General features: G+C 35.5%; 2 protein-coding genes across 5 annotated transcripts; both read left to right on the top strand.

The window, feature by feature from the left end:
- The first annotated feature begins 1508 nt into the window (after window positions 1–1508).
- Window positions 1509–7308, top strand: prkag3b (protein kinase, AMP-activated, gamma 3b non-catalytic subunit). 3 transcript variants are annotated; one of them, XM_083538117.1, is made up of 12 exons: window positions 1509–1663; window positions 2665–2704; window positions 2835–2972; window positions 3402–3483; window positions 4114–4172; window positions 4273–4318; window positions 4417–4471; window positions 4554–4680; window positions 4800–4965; window positions 5205–5242; window positions 5481–5627; window positions 5922–7308. In XM_083538117.1, the coding sequence occupies exons 2-12, from the start codon at window positions 2678–2680 to the stop codon at window positions 6036–6038; spliced, it is 1002 nt and encodes a 333-aa protein (XP_083394243.1). In that variant the 5' UTR covers window positions 1509–1663; window positions 2665–2677; the 3' UTR covers window positions 6039–7308. The 3 variants fall into 3 exon arrangements, with proteins under 3 accessions (XP_083394243.1, XP_083394241.1, XP_083394242.1); XM_083538115.1 differs by having other exon boundaries at window positions 1515–1663; window positions 2860–2972; XM_083538116.1 differs by having other exon boundaries at window positions 1529–1663; window positions 2832–2972.
- Window positions 7309–8539: 1231 nt separating this feature from the next.
- On the top strand, window positions 8540–21960 carry fer1l6 (fer-1 like family member 6). Of its 2 annotated transcripts, XM_083537972.1 has the most exons (42): window positions 8540–8728; window positions 8964–9046; window positions 9136–9259; window positions 9359–9413; window positions 9497–9628; window positions 9721–9783; window positions 9863–9941; window positions 10025–10181; window positions 10427–10613; window positions 10786–10978; window positions 11075–11403; window positions 11517–11625; window positions 11726–11891; window positions 11978–12098; window positions 12183–12283; window positions 13114–13204; window positions 13312–13431; window positions 13566–13718; window positions 13858–14038; window positions 14373–14497; window positions 14806–14940; window positions 15374–15523; window positions 15706–15804; window positions 15884–16045; window positions 16464–16644; window positions 16771–16895; window positions 16976–17104; window positions 17206–17251; window positions 17375–17419; window positions 17693–17769; window positions 17888–18016; window positions 18134–18265; window positions 18620–18747; window positions 18839–19009; window positions 19096–19250; window positions 19335–19477; window positions 19950–20038; window positions 20117–20215; window positions 20325–20566; window positions 20713–20870; window positions 21015–21115; window positions 21274–21960. In XM_083537972.1, the coding sequence occupies exons 1-42, from the start codon at window positions 8694–8696 to the stop codon at window positions 21452–21454; spliced, it is 5481 nt and encodes a 1826-aa protein (XP_083394098.1). In that variant the 5' UTR covers window positions 8540–8693; the 3' UTR covers window positions 21455–21960. The 2 variants fall into 2 exon arrangements, with proteins under 2 accessions (XP_083394098.1, XP_083394099.1); XM_083537973.1 differs by lacking the exon at window positions 17375–17419 and having other exon boundaries at window positions 8545–8728.
- Window positions 21961–23738: the final 1778 nt, after the last annotated feature.

Raw genomic sequence — 23738 nt, 5'->3', positions numbered from 1 at the left:
TGCTTAGTGTTTTGGCTTGATGCCCAATATACTCACAAATCTCCTGTGAAAGGTTAGGCTGTATAGGGTAATGCACAATAAACATAAGAGATACGTTATTTGTTAACTTGTATGTGTTCTTTATAGTTTGTGTGTAAGTATATAGCTGAAATATGAGCATTTTCCCAGATATGGTTGGCTACTCCTAACACTTTCCTAATGTCTTTTCAGTCTGAGAAATCTGTTAAAGGCTGGGATTGGGCCATGCTGCAAGGCAGTGAGCTGAGCACCAGATGCATAAAGCCCCCAACAGGGCACACAGGAGTTAAAAATAGACACGTCCATAAGGGTCAATTGAAATCCTAGCACACTTTACAGTAACTAATGCTATTTGATTGAGTGTGAAATGGTGCAGCCTAACAAGACAATAGTGCAGCCTTTTATTTGTCTTTAGTACTTAGTTTAGTAATTAGTACTGTTAAGTAGATTTTTAGTTACCAAAAGTTTTAAATACCTGGGGTTGTAAATTACTTTAGCAATTGTAAATACAGTATTCTAACAGTGAGTTTAGAGATCAAATATTGGTCAAATATTTTTGTGATTGTCTTACAGTTCATTGCCGCTTCTTTTGTTTTAAACGTGACCTTTGGGTATTAGATAACGATACAATAGTTGGATAGAATAAAATTTAAACACATTTTGCCATTTGGTTAAAAAAATCTGTCTGTCTGTTAGTCTGTCTGACAGGTCTTCTTGTTGCTCTGTTTTGCTAACAATCAAACTGTGCAAGTCGGCTAAGGAAATCTTCAGTGAAGAAGTAGCATTGTAGAAGAATGAATTCGGAGGTCTATAGAAACATACTGTTCGCCAATTTCCTGAGAGGTGGAGGAACTTTGTCCTGCAGAAATAAAATGACCCAAAACACACAGCCAACACAACAGAGGACCTCATCAGGAAAAAAGGTGGGAGGTTTTAGGCTGGCCAAGCTCGTCATTATATTGAACATGCACGTTGCCTCCTCAAGAGTCACCCCCAAAAACAACTGAATGAAACCGTGGTACGAACATGGAAAAGAATCAAAAAGGAAACACTGGTGCGGTCAGTGGAGTTTACTGCCTTGATACAGTTGTAAGAAATCAAACATATAATAATAAAACACAAAGACGTTATGAAATCCCTTGAATCAATCTGAAATTCTGATTATATTGTCTCGTTCTTTTGTTGCTTTAAAAAAAAATGTATTTAGTGTAATACTAATACTTTTGGAAAGGAATGCAATTACATTTAAGCTATTGAAATTACATTTTTGTACTGAATACTCTTTTTTTTTTTTTTTTTTTTTTTTTTTTTTTAAATGAGTCATGGTCATGTCAGCACAACAGTAAATGTCAATCTTCCTAGCCAAAATGATTGCAGAAGCTCCTAGCAAGGAATTCGAGCCTTGCAACCCACCCTCTTTGCTGTGTGTGTACACAAACTTAACAGCCACACATGCATGATATCCCTTCCCCCATTGGCCTGATCAGTCCATTGCATGCCTGGATTGCCTCCTGATTTAGCCAGTGCTGCACGGCCTTTCTGTGTTTAGGGTGACTACAGAGCAGTTCGAGTATGGTTAGTACAAGGAGTTGTATTCAGTGAATCTGCGAGGCCCAAACCTACAGACATGGATCCTTTCCCTGAGGTAAGACGCTGAGCCACATTGTATGATCATGAGATGTAAGAGCTATTTCATCAACAGATGCTGGCCAGTCAACACAGCGTACAGTAAATAAACTGCTGTGAAGAATAGAGTTAGGTGTGGTGCCAGAGTGGCTGAAAATCAAGTCATGCACAGGTATTATATATACTGTAGTCAACGATTATTGAGGAAATTGGTAACTAAAGTTACTAGTTTGGGTGTTTATTATTGTTGCTGTTATTATTAACACCATGCTTGAAGGCAATCCCATTTAGGTAAAGTTCTGGCACATAAATAAATACTGTATTAGTTGTCAGAGGGAATAAGTTTTGTGCAGCAAACAAAACCAATAAGACATAGAGCTGTTACAGGAGTAATTTTAAACCCTAGAGAGAAAAAGACAACATGAATAAATAGAAAATAGGTTGAAATACAGGACTCAATATATGGTAGGATAAACACTGCAGCAATTGTACTGTCATCCATTTATTTTGCTGCAATTGTCAAAATCCAGGTTCACTTCCTGTGATTTGTACAGACTGAGCGGTTGACAGGAATCACTTGCTAGCATTCCTTGCTGCATTGTAGTTGAATCAGCCTGTTGCTCAAAATTGACATTTACATTTGCCGCATTTAGCAGATGCCCTTATCCAGAGCGACGTACAAAAATACTCTTTAAAATGTGTTATGTAGTGGTTGGTTGACATTGTCCATTGGCTTCAGTTTTGATGTTTATTATAATAATAATAATTAGTATTATTTGATTATTATTGATGTTTTACTTCACTACCTATCCAGGGGAGAGAGTGCACCTGGAGCCTGTACTGTCTAATACACATCAGTTTGGCGAATTTCTAAATTTGCTAAAATGCTTCATTTGAAATATACATGTAGACATTGAAGCATATGTTATGCGCACTGGAATCTGCAGTAAAGTTTATTTTATTCTCTTGATTCTTTTCCGCTTAATACAAAGATTTGCTTTTTTCTTTACTCTTTCCTAGGATCCTTTTACAGATGATGGTCTTACAATTAAAAGCACAGGTATCTAATAGTGTGCCGTTTGTGTTTATTGTCTTCGAACTCTGCTCGTGTGCATATTTTCAACACAAACATTATTAGTCATAAGTATTCTTATTCTGGATGCTGAGTCAGACTGACAAACTTGCAGCAGGCTTTTCCACTGCCTTTTCCTACAGAACCTGCTCGAGATCCTGACGCATACATCTACACCAAATTCTTCATGAACCACTGCTGTTATGATGCCATACCAACCAGCTCTAAACTGGTCATCTTTGATACAACACTGCAGGTGAACTAAAGTGTTTAAGTATACAAAATCTAGACTTAACCTAAATTCCAAACATCAAAAATCAAAAATGCTAAAATCAGATGTTGATCTCTGAGTGATACTGTATAGACATTAGAATAAGATGTAATGGTCACTAACAGCATTGGTAATATAACACACATTTACTATTTATAAAATTATATACTAAAGAATTAAGTAATTATAAATTTGATTGCATTTGAAAAGAAGCTTTTCCAATGTTTCACACTGACTTAAACAGCCTGAGTACAAGACGTCAAGGATTATTTTTTCCCTACTCTCTTCCTTCCACTTACTCTGCCTATGAACATTTGTCTATGAACAGGTCTCTAATAATATATACTTTAAATGTATTCAGGTTGTTTAGGAATTCGTTGTTGTATGCGTGTTACACCTTGGTTTGTAATGCAGGTAAAGAAGGCGTTCTTTGCATTAGTCTCTAACGGAGTTAGAGCTGCACCTTTATGGGACAACAAACAGCAGTGTTTTGTAGGTATGTGAACCTGAGCACTGAGTGCTGTGCCCTTTTGACCTTCTAAGGTTAAGCCATTTGTGAACCTGAATCAGATTACTGACATTGAGTAATATCTCATAGCCCATAAATCTACTCTATAGGAAATCCAGCTGAGTTTCTTATCAATTATTCTGTAAAATCATTTTTTATTGTTATTTCATTGTTATATATTTATTATTTAAGAAATGCGGAATATTACTCAATGCTATTGAACCATCAGAAGTCCCAACTCGTGGCTTCATTTGTAGTAAATCAGCCTCTCTGTTACCAGTGGTCTAACTTTAGTCAGACACCTGGGGCCCAATGACTTGTGGGAAATGGCAAGACAGTGCTCTAATCCCTAACACCCTTTACCATGATATTAATAGACACACCACTACATAATGTAATTACTTCCAAGGATAACTTGGCTGCCAAAAGCTATTACTTATTCTAACATTAATATGATTCTATTTGTATGTTCATATTAGTCATAGCTGGTATTCTTATTCTTAATAATTTTCCTTTTGTTTACCTCTAAATGAAAATGGAAGTGCATCACACTTTATGATCTACCGTCCACATTAAACCAAGCTCATTTCATTTTTAATTTCTTATTACTTCTTACAGGGATGCTCACCATAACAGATTTCATTAACATTCTTCACCGATATTACAAATCACCCATGGTAAGATAGTTGCTTCTCTAAAAATCTACAGTACAGTACAATACAGTAATGAATTGACTAACGCTTTCCCTTCCTTTACTTATTTCCCTTGCTGTTCCAGGTTCAGATCTATGAGTTAGAGGAGCACAAGATTGAAACTTGGCGAGGTGATTGTGTACAGTACTGTTTGTATAGCTTATATTTGCTCGCTTATTTTCAATGCCACCATTTTTTTTCAGCTCCTGTACCTTTTATCTTGTTTTAGAGGTCTACCTTCAGTACTCTGTCAACTCTCTGATCAGCATCACCCCTGAATCCAGGTACAGCTATGAGCTCCACGACTGTCCTTTTTTCCTTTTCCAGTATCCCAAAAGTGACAGAGTTGTGTTTCTTCATCATCAGCCTCTTTGATGCTATATACTCCTTACTAAAGAACAAGATTCACAGGCTCCCTGTTATCGATCCAGAATCAGGAAATGTTCTGCACATACTGACTCACAAACGCATCCTGAAATTTCTGCACATCTTTGTAAGAGTTTTTTCAAACACATTGAAGAAAATTGCTATTAGTTGTTTAATAGAGTTAACTGTGGTTAAATAGACCAAATTCTTAAGAATATTTGTAACACTTTTATTTTGGTTTCTTAGGGTTCCATGATCCCAAAGCCTCGATTCTTACAGAATCGTATTCAGGATGTTAAAATTGGAACCTTTAAGAGGATCGCCACAGTGCAGGAGACTGCTACGGTTTATGAGGCACTCTCAGTATTTGTTGAACGCAGAGTATCAGCCCTGCCTGTTGTGAATGAACAAGGTTTTTTTATTTTTTATTTTTTATTTACATTTACATTTACATTTGCGGCATTAAGCAGACGCCCTTATCCAGAGCGACGTACAAAAGTGCTTTGAGTCTCTAGCAATGAAGCAATATGACTGTATAAGCAATATGACTGTTATGAGCAATAAGTGACTGTATATTATTTTACCTTATAAAATCAGATGGATATATATTGTTGTAAATTGTATATTGAAATGGGTCTGTTTTGTGTTTAGGGAAGGTGGTGGCTCTTTACTCTCGTTTTGATGTCATTGTAAGTAAAAAAAAAAAAAAAAAAAAAAAGCAATCTTTCCTGTTCTTGAACTTTACAGCTATAAAATGGACAATGATGGAAAGTAATTATGCACCTCATAGGGTGCAACACCCTAGTATTTTAAATTAAATCAAATCTACAGGAAAGTTACATTATGTTCATAAAGTCACATATCATAACAAATGACATCACATGACGTCAAAGCAAATGTATATATACTGTGTTTTGTTGGTTATAGAACCTGGCTGCACAGAAAAGTTACAATAATCTGAACATGACAATGAGAGAAGCGATTAAGAGGCGCTCATGCTGCGTTGAGGGAGTGCTTAAGTGTTACCCATATGAAACTCTGGAGACTATCATTGATCGCATAGCTGGAGCAGAGGTAAGCAAAATAAATGCAATAATCATCATACATAAATACAATAATATAGGATTTCCTGCACACATCTAAAACACAGCTGTAGAAATGTAAAATGTCTGTGTTCATCACAGTGAACATTCTGGTTGGGTTTAGAATTATATTTAACTTGTGTTTGATCATTAATATGACTCTAGAAAGCAAAACTGAAAGCAGCACCGCTGTTGGTTCCTACCTACTTTTACAAAATTGTAAACTTCTACGCAGGTGTCCATTTTACTAATTTGATCTCATGATGAAATATCTACTGTCCTCTAGGTTCATCGTCTAGTTCTGGTGGATGAACAAGATACAGTGAGGGGAATCATCTCACTATCTGATCTGCTGCAGGCGTTGGTCTTAACACCTGCAGGTATTAATGCTCTTTTCTCTTAGCAACTGTAGAGGATTTTCTCTCTAATACATTTGCTTTATGCCTTATGTAGGACCTTGCACTTCTCCCTGTATTATTCTGTGAACTCTGGTGCTTCTTGTCTGCTGTTCTTGTAAATATTGCTCTAGGAAACGTAAGGCAGATTGTAGCTGTTTGATTATTCTGCAGGTTCTGCAGATTGTAGGATGTATCAGAGACCACTTTGCTGTGCAAGGCTGCTCTGTGCCAATAAAGTATGTCAGAGTATAAGTGCTCCTCCAAGATATTCTATTTTTTGTAAACCAGGGAAATGTTGTGATTAAGGAACCTGATCACTCACAAACACAGTTTCTGAATATGTATCTATGATTTGTCATATTCATTTTTGTCATATTCTGTACAAGCAGGTCTTAGAAGAGGACAGTGAATAAAATGTCTTTGAAATCTAATTTAAATGTTCATCCAGCCATTGGCTAAAATCAACTGCTAAGCATAAATACAGTAAGAGTGTGAGTGTATAGGAATGCAGCAGTGTGATGGACTGGCATCCCATTCAGTGTATATTTATGTATATTTAGAGGAGTTTTTTCACTGCAACTCTGACCAGGATAAAATGATTTCCCTTTTGATTCACGCTGAACACAATGAGCTCAAATTCCAGAAAGTCAATAAATCTAAAAACGCAGTTTTGCGATAAGCACAAATGATAGTGAGATAAGTACAAATGTACATTGCCTAAGTGATGATTCCAAGAATTTACTGCAATATTGTATTATATATTTTGCTTTTATATAAGCAATGCCATGGCATCAACAGAAGCATTGTTTATGTTCATACATAGCAACAAAAACTAATCACAAGTAAGACAGGGCTATTTTCTGTTGTTCTTAGACTGAAATTACTTGTGTGTGTGAGTGTGTCTACATCATGTTGTATGTGTATGTATCAAACAATGAAACGCAAATTTGAGTGTGTATTATTGTGAGAAATGTTTTGAAAAATAATGTATTTTATGGAAAGTTTAGAGAAATATATAATACTGTTATGAATTTGTGTAATGATATGAACTCACCACTTGCATAATTATTTTGCTTTCTTCATATGTATACTGTGTCAGATTGAATGCACTGTGACTAATTACATATTTACAAACTTAGATGACTCCATTTGCTTTTTTACTTAATAAGACTAAGTGTTTTGTATTTAATTTATGACCAATCATGTTTATGTTAATCTTTTTAAGCCACTACAGTAAACAAAATTTTAATGAATAAACCAAATTTCCTATAACAATTTTGCCTTTCTTTTTATACACACACATGCACGCACGCACACACACACACACACACACACACACACAGACAGTGGTAACCCGCTTATCGGTAACCGAGTATGGGTGAATGAGGGGTTTATATAGGAGCTGGGGATGAGTGAATAATGAGCCCAAGGTGTGCATTGTTGAAGCCGGGGGCTTCAGGGAAAGCGGAGGTTTTGACAGCTGCCGAAGGGGACGTAGCAATAAAAACCCCAAGCAATCTTTTTTCTTTTTATTATTATTATGGTAAAGAGAGCATTTGTATATTTTTCTTACTGTGAATAAAATTTGGAGTTTGGAATTCAGTTTCTTACTTGATGTTTAGTAAATTTACCATATATGGATTTTTGTTATGGCATAAAATGGGTTTGTATGTGGCTAATAATAATCATTAATACTAACAATACCATAATGATCTCGTGAGTCTGTGTGGTTTGTAGTCACCCAGAATTAAACCCCAGATACAAAGTTCAGTGCATCAGGTGCTCTGATCTTCATATTTACCAGGGGTGTATTTGCTCACGTACCAGTTTCTTACATCCTGGACTTATTCAGCAAACAATGTCCTCAGCTAAACAGTATATTCTACTGTCATGTTTTCTTTACGCTGTCGATTAGTTACTAACTATCGATAAAACTGTAATTTAACAGATAAGGACTTGACTACTTTTTCAATCTATGACAGAACTTTTTTGATTGATTGGTGATTGATGTGTTATAATGGCCTAACTTTTTTTTTTATATATAAAATTTTAATACTGGAATGTTCTGTAGATATTTGATGCTATTATTCTAGTGTAAACATTATGACTCAAGTGCCATATGTCAAATACATTTATGGTGTCAGCATCCATGTTTTATTATGTAATAAAGATATTGAAAATTAAAAAGGTTTTTTGCTTCTTACACGCAATGACAATTTTTTTTAATCGCTGCATGAAAATATATACCATGTGGGATTTAAACAAAAAGTGGTCAATAATACTATTACTATGGTGCACTGTGATGCATTTGATTATAAATGGCAGCTGTTGTTTTTTTTTTAATCTTTAACATTATAGTTTTGCCACCTTTTAAATAATTCCTTATGTAAATGCAATAGAAATAAATTGGTGATATTGTTTTAGTTTTTTCTTTAACAGTTATGTTAATTGCTGCATCATGTTTCAGGAGTACAAAAATATAGTTTGGCACTCAAGTCCAGCCCTGTTTATACTTTTGCCACAGAAAGTCAAATAGACTTGAGAGGGAGGGAATGTTGATTCCTCTGCATTGTGTAAGCAATAACTTCAGGAAAGTACTCTGTACATCATCAAGTATACAACTGTCTTGACCAGCGTTCATTTAGGAAAAAAAAGGAAATATGGATAAAGACAAAGACATCCCTGAACCCCAAAGGTAAGGATTTGTATGATTTTTACTCATTATTTAAATGAAACGGACATTAATCTTGAATATTGTAACAATTTCTGTTTATATATGTATAGAGATACAGATAAAGAAAGAGAAAAAGGTGTCTGCTTTATATTTTTGATGGCATATTTGAAAAAGGGAGAAGAAATGGCAATAATGATTTTGATATTATACATTTAAATAAATATCTTTTTTATAATATATCATTTATTGGTTTCAGCAAAAATGTCTTTGGATTAAAAGTGAAGAAGAAAAAGAAGAAAGCCGGCAAAGCTTTGGTTTTTGCAAACAGAGGTGCTCTGGGTATGGCCTCCTAAGAAATAAAGTATTATGAAGTGATGCAGGACTAATTATGGGGATTAACAGAAATTAACTGTATCTTATTTTTTTAGACGATTCAGAGATTAAAAGTGCTGTTGAAGAACCATCAGGTGCAGAAATTAAAATTTCTGAACCCAGCAGTGAGCCTGTCCTCCCTGCCTACACGTCTTTTCGAAAAGTTACTAATAAAAAGAGGTGCTTTTTAAAAAATAATTTTATTCAACACATTTGCCTAAGCTAATATGTGGTTCACAAAGTGTGTGCATATTTTTATGCTATTTTGTGTCTTATTAGATCCAAACTTGTGACCAAGATTTTGGAAAGTGAAAGCAAGCCACAAACATTTCAGGTAGAAATGACTTATCTGTTTATATATTACTTATCTAATTATCTAAATTTAGACATTGAATGAACAATTAACAATCCCCTTAGATATCCATCACCATCACAGAGGCTAGACAGCTGGTGGGTGAGAACATTGACCCCAGTGTGGTAATTGAAATTGGAGATGAAAAGAAGCAAACATCAGTAAAAGAAGGCACAAATGCACCTTTTTACAATGAGGTGACTTCACCTTACATTATCATTAAATGTTTTTAAGTCGGAATTTGTGTTTTTTCTATCATATAAAACATACTCTTTTTTTCTCCCAACAGTATTTTGTGTTTGACTTTTTTGCACATCAAGAGATCTTTTTTGACAAAGTCATTAAACTATCAGTAAGTATATTAGTATAAAAGAAATGATAAAAATCCGATATGATATATATACCTTTTATATGTTTTTTCCCCCCATAAGGTAATGCATTCAAAGATCATGAAAAGCTTTTGTGTGGGGTTGTTTAAGATTGATGTTGGAACTGTCTATAATCAACCTGGTAGGTGCTCAAGTATTTAAATGACACATTTGTTGCGATCCACTTTGTTCTCCAGATCATAAGCCCTGTATTGTCTGTTGCAGGTCATCAGTTTACCAATAAATGGGCAGCTCTTATAGATCCTGCAGACGTCAACACGGGGGTCAAAGGTCACTTAAAGTGTGACATCTGTGTGACCGGGAAAGGAGATGTGTTGCCCCGCTCTCAGAAGTTTAGTGATGCTGAAGAACAAATAGAAAAGTAATATCTTGTCATATTATTTGTTCAAAGAAAGAGTAAAAAGTGGAATAGATTATCTCTATACAGTAATTATCTGTATCACTTCATAAACTGTAATGTTCAGTTAGCTTACAACTCTGTCAATATTTCCCTTTCAAAATTGAGACTGTTTACGATTAACCACATGCACAGTATTAACTTTAATGCAATCGGTTTTGAGGAGATAACCCTCTACAATAAAAAAAACCCATCCTGTTTTGATCTAGAAACCCACTGCTACCTGAAGGTTTCCCATCTATGCGTCCATGGGCTCGCTATTATGTGAAAGTTTACAGAGCAGAAGGTCTTCCCAGAATGAATTCTAGCATCATGGCTAATGTGACCAAGGCATTTGTTAGCGACAACACAGCACTTATAGACCCATATGTGGTAGTATCATTCTTTGGACAGATGGTAAGTCTATTTGACAAGCATAAATAAACAATGATGGACAAACAAAATAATCTTCTTACACTTTTGTAATTACAAGAGAAGCAACAGTGTCATTAATGTAGCACAAACAATTAATGTGCCTGAAATATTCAGTTTATTTTTGGCTCACCTATTCTCAAAATCCTTCTAACAGGGCCGGACCTCCACACAGAAGAGCACAGCAGACCCTGTATGGAATGAGCAGGTGGTATTTAAAGAGATGTTTCCACCTTTGTGTCAGAGGCTAAAAATCCAGGTACTGGATGAGGGTAGCATGAATGATGTAGCTATCGGGACTCATTACATTGATCTGCGCAGAATCTCTAATGACCAGGATGGAGATAATGGTATATATTAGATTTCCATTAATTTGTGTGTGTGTGTGTTTGTTTGTGTGATGCTTTGCATTGGTCTTTCACTGGTATTTTTCTTTGTTTATTTAGGTTTCCTTCCTACATTTGGTCCAGCCTGGGTCAACATCTACGGTTCAGCCCGCAATTCCACACTTGTTGACGACAGTCAGGAGATGAATGAGGGAATAGGGGAAGGGGTGTCCTTTCGAGGAAGAATTTACATCCAGCTTACTGTAGAAATCCTGTCAGGAGGGGCAGAGACTAAATCTCTTTCTTTGAAGCTGCCTTTTAAAGATTCCAAGGGTGGAAAAGCAGCCACTAAAGACACCAAAGCTGCCGCAGGAGGGGCAGGTGGAGGAGATGAAGACAAAAGCAAGGCTATGGGAGCCATGGTACTGCCTGTGGATCCACCTGAAATGGTAAAGAGCTTATTGTACCATTTTCTAGTAATTATTGTCACATCTCACCTCTCTTATGTCAACAGTAGAAGCAGGAATTTGTGTTTTTTGTTTTTTTTTGTTTCATTGTGTAGATCAGTGAAGAGGATAAGGGGCACTTCCTGCTGTTTGGTGCTGTGTTTGAGGCGTCTATGATTGACAGGAGGATTGGTGACAAACATATCTGCTTTGAATTCACTATTGGTAAAATAAATACTAATGCTAATAATACTGGTAATGTTGACTTACATTTCACCTTGGTCATTATAATATTCAAATTGTTATGTATACTTGTATTTTCCAGGAAACTTTGGTAATTCTATTGATGGTGCTGCTTTACCAACCACCAAGAAAAAAGTAGATTTAAATCAAGAACCTGCCATGACTACTCCTCTCCTAGAAGTTCAACCATCAAAGCACTGCAAATCCACCACACCTGCAGAAAAGCCACTTATTGGAGATGGATTCAGGTAAATTCACCGTTCTTCAATTTTAGGTTAATCGTTTTGAAGCATTTCACTACACATGTTATAATCTGTGTGATTCCTCTATAAAGGAACTACTTCTACTTACCCATTTCAAACAAAAAACCATGTGCCCATGTGTGGAGCTCATGGGAAGACTGGGCATACCGCCTTCACCATTCAAACATGCTGGACAGGATAGCAATTATGTTTGTAAGTCAACATACAGTTGTTAAGAATTACACCAGGTGACCTGCTGATAAGTTTCTGCTTATGACCATGCCATGTCTAAACCAGGAAGAGGGAGTAGCCAAGGTGGCAGAACTGGACAAGGTGGTGGATCCATGTGCAGAGCCCTTTATGCGTGCTGTTTTACAAGACTTTTGTAAGGATGCCAGGTATAAAAAAATTCATGCATGATATGACCCAGAAAATATATTTGCACTAGGTCATTATCTGTCCACAATGCACTTTTTATTATGTACTTAAGGTAGAATATATATACAACGGTGTATTAGGGACAATATAGGATAAAAAAAAATTGGAAGGGGAGAGGCAGGGAGTTTCCGAGTTTAAACTCAAGGTCAAGATAAAAGATTACGAAAATTCACAAATTTGCGAGAAGAAACTCAGAAATTTCTAGTATGATGATCTGGTGACTCTGGGCTAAAATAAAAAGTATTTCCTTGTTGCTAAATCCAAGGGAAAAGTAAAGTTTGATTAGATCTTCTGCTCCAGGCATAATGCAAGATAAGTGATGTCTGCCCAACCATGCAAAGTGTATATGTGGTTTTCTTTCTTAATAGATAAAACCCACACAAATTTTAGATAAAAAAAAATTTACTTTCAAGTTTATTTCTTATCAATTTGTTAGTTTTATATTTGATATTTTTCTACTTACAACTTAACAAATTTTCGAAAATTCCCTGCCCCTCCCCTTTCAATTCTGTTTTTAAATCCCATATTATCCCTAATCAGCCGTCATAAAAATATATTTTACATTTAAATTTTATATAAATGTATAATAAATATATATATATATATATATATATATATATATATATATATATATATATATATATATATATATATATATATATATATATATATATATATATATATATATAATAGCCTTGACTATATTTATTTGATTATATATTATTATATATCTCCTCATATTTAACAAATACTCAATTTTTGATGATTATTTATTCTTTTGCTTCTCTAGAGAGTTTATCAGTTTTGCTGAAAAGAAGGCAAAAGGAGCTAATTTAACAATGTTGGATAAGAAGAGGCTCATGCTGTGCAAACAGGAACTGGTGAGGGATAACAAGCAACACAGCAGGCAGCCTTATTGTGTCCATTTCTCTTTGTGAAATCTCCAAATCTGTTGACTATTTTGGTTCTGTTACTATCTCTTTATTAGGTGAGCATAATAGGTGTAACTGGAACCATCACTGAACCTAAGAGAAAACCTCTAACTGTCAAGGAGATGTTGCGAGAGGCAGAGAAGCTCGCTCGTAGAATCAGATTTTTGGTGGAAGAGGTCTATATTCTTGTTTTCCTGTGTGTGTGTGTGTGTGTGTGTGTGTGTGTGTGTGTGTGTGTGTGTGTGTGTGTGTGTGTGTTTAATGCCTTTACCATTTTTATTAATACTGCTCCATTTCATTTCGTACTCAGCCACAGCACACACTGCCAGATATATTTGTGTGGATGCTTAGCAATAATAAACGCATAGCATATGCCCGCATCCCTGCACGCCACCTGCTTTACTCTGATAACTTTGAGGAAAGAGGAAGAGACTGTGGCGTGATCAAAACCCTGTTCCTTAAGGTACTACACTGCTAAATAACATTCTTATGCAGTATATAATATTAGATCCCTATTTCCCTATTAATCTGAAAGATTGTTCTCAGAAAAGAAAAAGCTTTTATTCAATATTTTGCCAAATGTCTGACACTTTTTTTCTAAGCCCCCATCCAAACGTGGTGCAATTGGCTGGATAGTGCAAGCTAAATTGGATGTGTACTTGTGGCTGGGCAACAGCAGAGAGATGTCTCATATGCTGGAGAATCTCCCAGCGGGATTTGAGCCACATGGGTTGTCATCAGAGGAGGGGAGGGAATCTGTTCCAGAGAGTTTATTCTATAAAGGTAACAGGTTTTAAATGAGGTTTTATATGGTATGTTTTTTGTTTTATCACAATGCTCTTGAACAGTTGATTTATCAGTGTCTAAGAACAGTGGAATTACACAAAAGAGCATTTTTTTTCAAGACATACAGTATTTTCACAGTGCAGTAGAAGTGCTTGATTTTATGCTTACCAGAAACATGTAAACTGTAAAACTAAAGAATAATGCAACTAAATGTTAATATACTCTTGCACTTACATTGCTTAAGTAAGTGCTAATACTTGGGACTTGATCAGTGCAGAGTTATGAGGCAGTGAGACATATTGTAAATGATACAATTCTGTCTTTCTTTCAGAACATCATAAGTTTCAGATGAGAGCTCATATGTACCAGGCTCGTGGGCTCATTGCAGCAGACAACACAGGCCTGTCAGACCCCTTTGCCAGAGTATCCTTCCTCTCCAACACTCAGTGCACTGCAGTAAGCCCATCTAAATAGAGATGTGATGATAATATCAAAATCTGTTGAACATTCTTTGAGATACACACAGTTTTCAGAAACACTCCTTCTGTCAAGGAGCTATAGTTTGTAGCTTTTGATATGCTGATACTGTATCTGCAAATTGAAGGACATCTGGCCACATTTTTTTTATGCTTTTTGTAACAAACTTTGGAGGAAACACGGGGCAATATGTTTCATAAGAATGAGGACACTATGCATATTTTTTTCTTGGTGTATTTAAAACTTTTTAACCCTGAAATCTTATCTTTATCTTCTTCTTCCCTCAGATAATTAACCAGACTCTTACTCCAACTTGGAACCAGATGTTGTTGGTACATAAGATGTCTCTGTACGGAGATATCAGTGATATAGTAAAAGAGCCACCACTTGTTGTTATTGAGGTCTATGATGAAGATGCAGTAGTAAGAGTTTCAATCATTTTAATTTTCAGAGCATTTACATTTCTTACATTTTAGTATTTTTTTAGCTAACCTGATAAGTAGTTAACAATTAATGGAGAAGAAAATCATGTTTTATATACCTTTGCTTATTTAAAAATTAATCATTAAAGGAAGACACAACTCAATGAACACAATTAATACATTAAATGTGTTAATATGGAATACTTTGCTAATGGTGCTACATTTCCATAGTTCCTGTGTAAACATTGTCTGCATCTCTGGTGTCAATAGAAGAACAAAAAAATGATAAAACATGATGAAGTTTACAGTCAAGCCAACTTAGAAATGTATTAGAATGTGAATATATGATGCCACTGTTGTTAGATGACACGCTAGTTATAAATTATTTATTCATGGTGGATTTTTGTGTTCAAATTAATTTGTCAATTTATAGGGTAAACCAGAGTACCTGGGCTCGACCTCAGCTGTACCAGTGGTCAAGCTCAATAATGAACCATACACACCACCTCAACTGCAGTACAGTCCAATTTTTTATGGTAGCATATCTGGTGGCGACATACTTGGAGCTTTTGAACTTATCCAGGTACAGAGCAACATTATGAAACGCATGAAACATATAAATATTTTGGGGGTAATTTATCACATTTATCTTTGAAAACCCTGATTTCTCTGCGTTATCTTGTTTTATTTCATTTTGTATTACATAAATGACATTATGCTCAAATGTAATAAAATCACCACTAATTTGCTCATTTAAATGCAAAGACAGGAGAGAATCCTTTACCTGAGATAGAGAAACCAGAGGGCCAGATCTACCCTGTGCCCTCATACATCCGACCTGTGCTCTGCAAGTATACAATTGAAGTCAGTTTAATAGTACTGTACTTTTTACTGTCCAGATATCTCTTAATGTTGTGCAGTGTATTAATGTCTTGTGCTTTAGGTTCTGTTCTGGGGGTTGCGAGAATTGAAAAAGGTGCAGCTTCTTCCTGTGGATCGACCCCAGGTTTTCATTGAGTGTGCAGGAAAAGGCGTTAACTCCTCTGTGATACAGAGCTACAAGAACAACCCAAACTTCACTGTTCTTGTTGACTCCTTTGATGTGGTAATGCTGACATTGTTCTAATTTGTAATTGTAATGTCCTAATTTCACAAAAAGTATTGCATTGTTTTGTGTGATGTTGATTATTACTAAAGTATTTTGTAGTACATTGCCATTCTGCTTAAACCGATAATGATCTCAGTATATTAACTGTATCTTGAGGTCAAAAAGTATGTTTTATATAAGCTATTTGGCCCGTATTTATCAATCTTTTAAACAAGTTGTAAATAAATAGTTGCAAAGTCTAAAACAAAACCCTACAAAAAAATTTAAATAGCTGCATGTGCAGGTTGATGTATGGAAATCGTGTGGAAATTAACAGGTGTGTGCAATTTTTTGTGCAAATTGATTTGCATTTTGTGAAATCTAGAAATGGATCTAAATTGCCCGTCTAAATATAGTTTCCTGTTCCTCTATGCAGGAGCTGCCTGAGAATGAGTACCTCCACCCTCCTCTCACAATTACTGTTGTGGACTGGAGAGCTTTTGGCAGGAGCACTCTTGTGGGCAGCCATGTCATAAACAACCTGAGCTTGTTCAAATACAAGCCTCCATCTTTACCCCCTCCCAGACCTCATCCACCTGAGTCAGCCATTATAGAGCGTAATGAGCTTTTTATGTTGGCCAACTTTTTTTTTTTTATTACATTGTTCTTATAGTACTGTATATAGCCTTCACACCTACCAAAAATCCTGATGTCTGCTAATCTAAATGTCTATTCATTTCTAGCTGCTTCACTTCCTAGACAAAAGGGCACTGAAGCACAAACCAGTGAGGACATACACATAACTATAGAGCAGGAGGAGGTCAGCAAACCTGCTACTATAACTGAGCCAGTGCCTCAAGACAAGAAGGTGAGTCAAACACTCAGATATAAATACACAATAAAATATTAGTGCTGCTGAATCCTCCCTGTTATTATCCTTTTACACAGGACAAAGTCTCTAGGAAGAGCAAGGCACGATCTACCAAACGAAAGAAACGCACTGCTGCTGATGAGTCTGCTGACAACGTCATTGACTGGTGGTCTAAATATTACACTTCAATAGAGAAAATTCAAATGGTCAGATTATACTCTTTTCACAAGTGCAACCCAACCCTAATTCTTGTCTATTTTGATTTTCCTTGGTAATTTTGATAATCACCTAATATTTTCATCCATAGTTAAAACAAAAAGATGGCAACCCATTGTTAAACATCTATGATGCTGGTAAGTAACAGAATTTGATTGTATTTGCCCATTACACTAGACATCAGTTTAGCAGAAGTGAAACATATCATGCCAATCTCAGCCCCGTTCAGAGATACACACACATGTTGTGATGTATTGCAGTACCTCCTCTTCAGAACTTGCTCACAGATGGAATATCCAATATGGGTAAGATTAGCTGGAGAAAATCCAGTCCATTGCATGCAGATGTTCTGTTAATGGCCAAAGCTACTTATCAGTCAAAAACTAAAAAGAAAACAACTTTATCAAATCAGAGACATTGTCTATAACTATCTTAAATGGGGCTTAAAAACATAGAGCATTATATAATGTATGAATGATGACTATTTTATGTACAGTATTTTTTTTTTTTTGCTAAACTCATGTAATTTCTAACCAAAATGCAAAACCACATAATAAATGTTGTATTTTAACTTAAAGCTAAGACATTGAAAGAGAAGAAAATGGAAAATAAGTTGAAGAGTGTGCTTGAGAATACCAGAATTGCAACCTTAACGGTAACTCCATTGTTATATTAGTGTTTAATTTGATGTCTGCAATTAGTCCTATTGTGTTTGTTTTGTAGACGACCTTATATAAAGTGTTCTACTTTTCTTTATTTGGTTTTTCATGTAGATATATGACAAAGAGCTGGAATCAGAGTTTGGCCCTTTTGATGACTGGGTCAAAACATTTAAACTGCTTCGTGGTAAGGCAAATGAAGAAGAGGGCTCTGGTGCGGAGAGGTTTGTTGGGAATTTCAAGGTGAGGTATTACTGCATAAGAGTTTTTTCTTCTTCTTTGAATTGAATATATATATAAAAAAGATATTTCTAATTGATATACGAAAAAAAAAAAGTCTGTTAAATGTCATTCTCCCAGGCTGGGTTTTGTCTGTATAAAGTGCCTGGTGGTGATCAGGAAGAGGGTTTGGACTCAGGAGAGTATAAAATAAGCCAGGGTATTCCCCCTAACTCAGCTGTAAAAGTCCTGATCCGTGTCTACATTGTTGCAGTAAGTTTTCAAATTGTTTTTAGAAACACTAATCCACTATACTCTCTGCATCCACAATTCAAGCTTATGTATTTCATTGTATCCAGTTTCCTGCATAAGAAATCATTTGTACTTTTTCTTTCACATAAAATTAACATTCATTTCAATAACATTCAATAACTGAGCACAATCAGCATTACTTAATAATCATTGCATGTAACCTAAGCATTGCTGTTCTAGACTAATTTGTTCTATAAACATTCTAACAGATCTGATGTTCCTCACATATACCTAAAACAGGATATAGAGTATATAATTACAATTTTAATGATTTCCATGCAACAACTGTACAAACGGTGTGTACATTTTTATTAGGCCTCAAACCTCCATCCAGCCGACCCTGATGGAAAGGCAGATCCTTATATTGTGCTGAAACTAGGAAAAACTGAAATCAAAGACAGAGACAATTACATCCCAAAACAACTCAATCCAGTGTTTGGAAGGTAAGAATTATAGACATTTAATCAAAATGTGAGAATACTGTATAGTGGCTGGTTGTCTGTTTTGACTCAGAAAGTCATGTTTCTTCCTTAGATCGTTTGAATTTCAAGCAACATTCCCCAAGGAATCCTTGCTAAAAATTCTCATCTATGATTTTGATGTTGTTGGTGGAGATGATCTGATTGGAGAGACACATATTGATCTGGAAAACCGATTTTATAGCAGGCACAGAGCAACCTGTGGGCTCCCAAATGAATATGCCATGTAAGTATATAGATCAATTTTACTGTTTTTTATGCTTTACCCTTACACCTTATATAATATAATTGTTTTTTTTATTTAACTGCTAGTGAGGGCTACAACGCCTGGAGAGATGCCATTAAACCGACTGAGTTGCTGATTAAGCTGTGCAATGAAAACAAACTTGACTGCCCTCGCTTCACTCATGGTAGAATCACCATTGGAGAAAAGGTTTACACCGGAAAAACAGTCTTTGTTGATGAGGGTGATTACAATAATACATAATACACTGAATACATTTCTGAAAATAAATGTTCTCAATGTTGAGTGCCATGCTTTTACATTTTAGATCAGGTAATTGAGTCCCATGAACATTTGGCACTAAAGGTACTGCACAGATGGGAAGAAATGTCAGGTGTGGGCTGCAAACTGGTACCAGAGCATATTGAGACTCGCACACTCTACATAAAGGACAAGCCAGGCATGGACCAGGTAATTCTCGGTTGCATTAAACCTTTTACAGCTTAACTGCATTGCATTGTGCCATTATCCGTAGTATTTTATTTTGTAAGGCTCAACAGTAATACCTGCAAGTTCATTTATTCCATTTAATTTATTTCATTTAGTCCATTATAACACAGCCAGGCGGTCTGCACAGAGTAGAGAATGTAAATAAGAGCATGCAAAGTACATACAATTTGGTTAGATTTTTAACCCTGAACATTAAACCCTCAACAAAACATGAAACCTGAGTTAGGAGAATGGTAAAAGAAGGTCTGAATTTGTCAGTGATTAAAAAATACATTACTCTCACTGAGGTAAATTGCCATATGATGGCTGGTTTAAGCAATTAAAATTAATCATGTTTGTGTGATAATTTGTGGGTCTTAATTCTGTGGTTCTTTTAACATGCTTTTTTGACATTGCCCGAAACTTTACAGAAATATATCTGTGTATTCTTTAGGGCCAGCTTCAGATGTGGGTAGATATCTTTCCAATGGACCTGCCTCATCCTGGACCGCCTGTGGACATTTCACCACGCAAACCCAAAGGGTAACACAATATAGCTATTTAAACATTACCATCTTTATTCATTGCAGTTTCTGATGAACTATATTCTTTATTTCAAAGATATGAATTGAGAATCATAATCTGGAACACAGAAGATGTCATTTTGGAAGACACCAATTTTATAACAGGTCAACAGTCCAGTGATATCTACATTAAAGGGTAAATCTGTGCGGTGTGCTTACACAGTGAAAAGACTGATAAAGGAATTACTGTACATCTGCCAAGAATGTGGTTTCTTACCAGTTATTTTCCATCCACACATCCTCAGATGGATGAAGGGGCTTGAGGACGATGCCCAGGAAACAGATGTCCATTACAACTCTCTTACTGGTGAGGGCAACTTCAACTGGCGCTTTGTGTTCCCCTTCAACTACCTGCCAGCTGAGAAAGTGGTGGTGGTAAGCAAGCGTGAGAACATCTTTTCTCTGGACAAGACAGAGCAGAAGCTGCCTGCAGTCTTAGTGCTACAGGTGTGGGACTTTGAAAGATTGTCTTCAGATGACTTCCTCGGTAAGACAGTATACTACACTTTAATCTGACAAAGTCGTCTGCATTTAAGATTTTGCTACTTTCTGTAACAAAATTTACAACCATAGATTTTTTTATTTATTTTTTTATTCCAAAGTTTATGATATGTCTTTGTTTTACATTTTCAGGCTCAGTAGAATTAGACCTGCATGGGTTTCCTCGTGGTGCCAAAACAGCAAAAGACTGTAAGATGGAGATGTTAATTAACCCTAGTGACAATATATCCATCTTCCAGCAGAAACGTGCCAAGGGCTGGTGGCCGCTTGTGAAGGCTGAAGATCTTACAGTATGTAAATCATCTTTTATTTTGTTCAGATTAATTCATAATTAGCAAAAACCCTAAAGTCTCAACAATCTACAGTACATAAATAACATGCAGCTTATTCTGTACATTACTGAAATTCATATAAATATAACTGGTTTAATGTAGGGAAAAGTGGAAGCTGAATTCCACTTGGTGACAGTTGAAGAAGCAGAGAAGAACCCTGTAGGTCGTGCACGCAAGGAGCCAGAACCACTGGAAAAACCCAAGTAAGATGAATGTAAAGCCTATTTACTTAACCAGAGAGAAAAGAGAAATTGTAAAACCTCTATCAGAACTGTTTCCCCTTTTCATATATCTGATGTGCGTGTCTGCAAATTTTTTAAAGTCGAGCATTATATCGAACTGTTTGTTGTTTTCTTTCTAGTCGACCAGATACAACCTTCTCTTGGTTTGTGAACCCCTTTAAGTGTTTCTTTCATCTCATCTGGAAGAACTATAAGAAGTACATCATAGCTGCTCTGGTGCTGCTAATCCTGGCACTGTTTCTTGCCTTGCTTTTTTACACGCTGCCAGGGGCGATCAGCAACAGGATTGTCAGTGGATGATCGATCTCTCTTGGTAACGAGTCGTTGGGCTCATTTGATTATTGCACTGTTTAATATTAGCATTTATATCGATAGTCTCTCCTATTTACAAACCTAGAAAGAAATCTAAACTATTATCGAGCGGTGACTATAATGAGATGATAGCAAATGACAATTGCCATTAACTGTGTCATTTTTAGAGATATTTATTAGGTCAGTCAAATGCCGGAATCTAATTTTGGGGGTTGATGTAAAAACAAATTAATTTATAAAAGGTAACTCAAAATGTTGAGATACAGTATAAGATTGTTATTACATTTCTGCTTGTATAATTGTGCTTTACGAATTTGCTAATGATAGTATATAAGCTCACAGTTTTTGCAACACAATTGTTTTTTTATATGGCTCCATACGTGTTTTCACTAGAAAAATGTCCAAGAAATGTTTTTGTTTATCAAGTAATTTTACATCCATTTTTTCATAACAATATGTAAGAACTAACACAATAAAACATTTGGTAAAAATGACACTATGGTGATGCTTTCTATCAGAAACACATTAACAACTATAATAACAAATCAAGTCTCCATCCTTACTCTCATATACATGTATACACATGTAAAACCACAGACAGGTAAAGTGAATAACATTGAATATATCATTACAGTGACACCCAAAATATAAGGTTTCTGTTTGGATTAAAATTTATATATTATATATATATATATATATATATATATATATATATATATATATATATATATATATATATATATATATATATATATATAGAGAGAGAGAGAGAGAGAGAGAGAGAGAGAGAGAGAGAGAGAGAGAGAGAGAGAGAGAGAGCATTATTGTATTGATTAAAATGTTCAGCTGCCAACAATTCTTTTAATCCTACATATTGCATTGGGTAGCTTCGCATTTCCTACACAATAGTTTTTAAAGATGTATCTAGTAGCCATGCTGAAGATTAATGGTCTGGTCATTCAGAGAAAACAACTAAGTAAATCATTGGAATTAGGTTAAGAATTGTCCAATATTAGTAAAAGCTTTAATGATAATAACACTTGTTACCTTCCTGCCTGTGACCAATCTACACTGATATACTACATAAAATTTCAATAATAAACACATTAATAGCCAATATGAAAGCGTTTAAGCAAATAGGGTATGTATGATAATAGTGAATGTGTTGTTTAATCGCCTGTTTCAGCTATATTACACTCAACTTTTGGTGTAGACAACCTTCTTTTATATGTGTTAGATCAAACACTAATGTGCATCAATTATGTTTATATATAAAGTGCTTATTTTTGAATAAAATCGGTATAGCCTATGTGGCCTATAGGAGAACTCAGAGACACAAAAAGAAAAGGAAAAAAGGAATCAAACACGTTTAAAAAACAATCGACATTTTTTGGAAGTGGTAACTAAATTAAACTTTTTGCATATAAGTAATTAACTCAGTAATCTCAGATTAAACTAAACCGCAAACACTATCTTGATGCAAAACTCTGAGAGGTGAGACTGCAAGTGTTTACTCAGTAAAGGGCATTTGCATTTTATGTAAAACTATGAATTCCAGAAAAAAAGGTTGTACTTTGTAAAATATAAAGCAGAGATATGCCGCTCATGTTCCACTGTAAATCACGGCTCAGGTTTAGATTGCTTCGTTGCAGCCTGCGTTGGTGCTAAATGAACACCGCACTTATGAGGTGGCTGTGGACTCAGGACAGGGGGTTTCACTGTGCACAAGAAGCGTTCAGAACGATCAATCCATCTTTAACGTGGTTCAGATGAAAGCAGCGGCGATCGATAGCAGCGTTTCAGTAAAGCCTTAAACGCGAAGCAAAGGGCGAAAAGAGAGAGAGAGAGAGAGAGAGAGAGAGAGAGAGAGAGAGAGAGAGAGAGAGAGAGAGAGAGAGAGAGAGAGCATAATTGTATTGATTAAAATGTTCAGCTGCCAACAATTCTTTTAATCCTACATATTGCATTGGGTAGCTTCGCATTTCCTACACAATAGTTTTTAAAGATGTATCTAGTAGCCATGCTGAAGATTAATGGTCTGGTCATTCAGAGAAAACAACTAAGTAAATCATTGGAATTAGGTTAAGAATTGTCCAATATTAGTAAAAGCTTTAATGATCCTACTTTTTTTTATCAACCAACACCAACAACGGTTATACAAAAAAGTAAAATAATTATTCTCTGAAAAGTATTTCTTATTTGTTGCTGCGTTGTTCCTGAGCTGCTCCTGTGCTCACAAGTGTATCTCTCTGGTTCTGTCTTCTGTTTTCTA

This window comes from Silurus aristotelis (genome assembly GCF_946808225.1).
Source record: "Silurus aristotelis genome assembly, chromosome: 3".
Classification (NCBI taxonomy): domain Eukaryota; kingdom Metazoa; phylum Chordata; class Actinopteri; order Siluriformes; family Siluridae; genus Silurus; species Silurus aristotelis.
The sequence above is the reverse complement of the archived record's forward strand: the minus strand, read 5'-3'. Positions and strand labels throughout refer to the sequence as shown.

What these genes read in the sequence shown, in the direction of transcription:
- prkag3b (XM_083538115.1), top strand. An exon ending in ACTCTCGTTTTGATGTCATT is followed by an intron (nt 5,243 to 5,480) that starts GTAAGTAAAAAA and finishes TGTTGGTTATAG; the next exon opens with AACCTGGCTGCACAGAAAAG. An exon ending in ATCGCATAGCTGGAGCAGAG is followed by an intron (nt 5,628 to 5,921) that starts GTAAGCAAAATA and finishes ACTGTCCTCTAG; the next exon opens with GTTCATCGTCTAGTTCTGGT.
- fer1l6 (XM_083537972.1), top strand. Translation starts at nt 8,694, where the DNA reads ATGGATAAAGACAAAGACATCCCTGAACCCCAAAG. An exon ending in AGAGAGTTTATTCTATAAAG is followed by an intron (nt 14,039 to 14,372) that starts GTAACAGGTTTT and finishes TCTTTCTTTCAG; the next exon opens with AACATCATAAGTTTCAGATG. An exon ending in AACAGTCTTTGTTGATGAGG is followed by an intron (nt 19,251 to 19,334) that starts GTGATTACAATA and finishes TTTACATTTTAG; the next exon opens with ATCAGGTAATTGAGTCCCAT.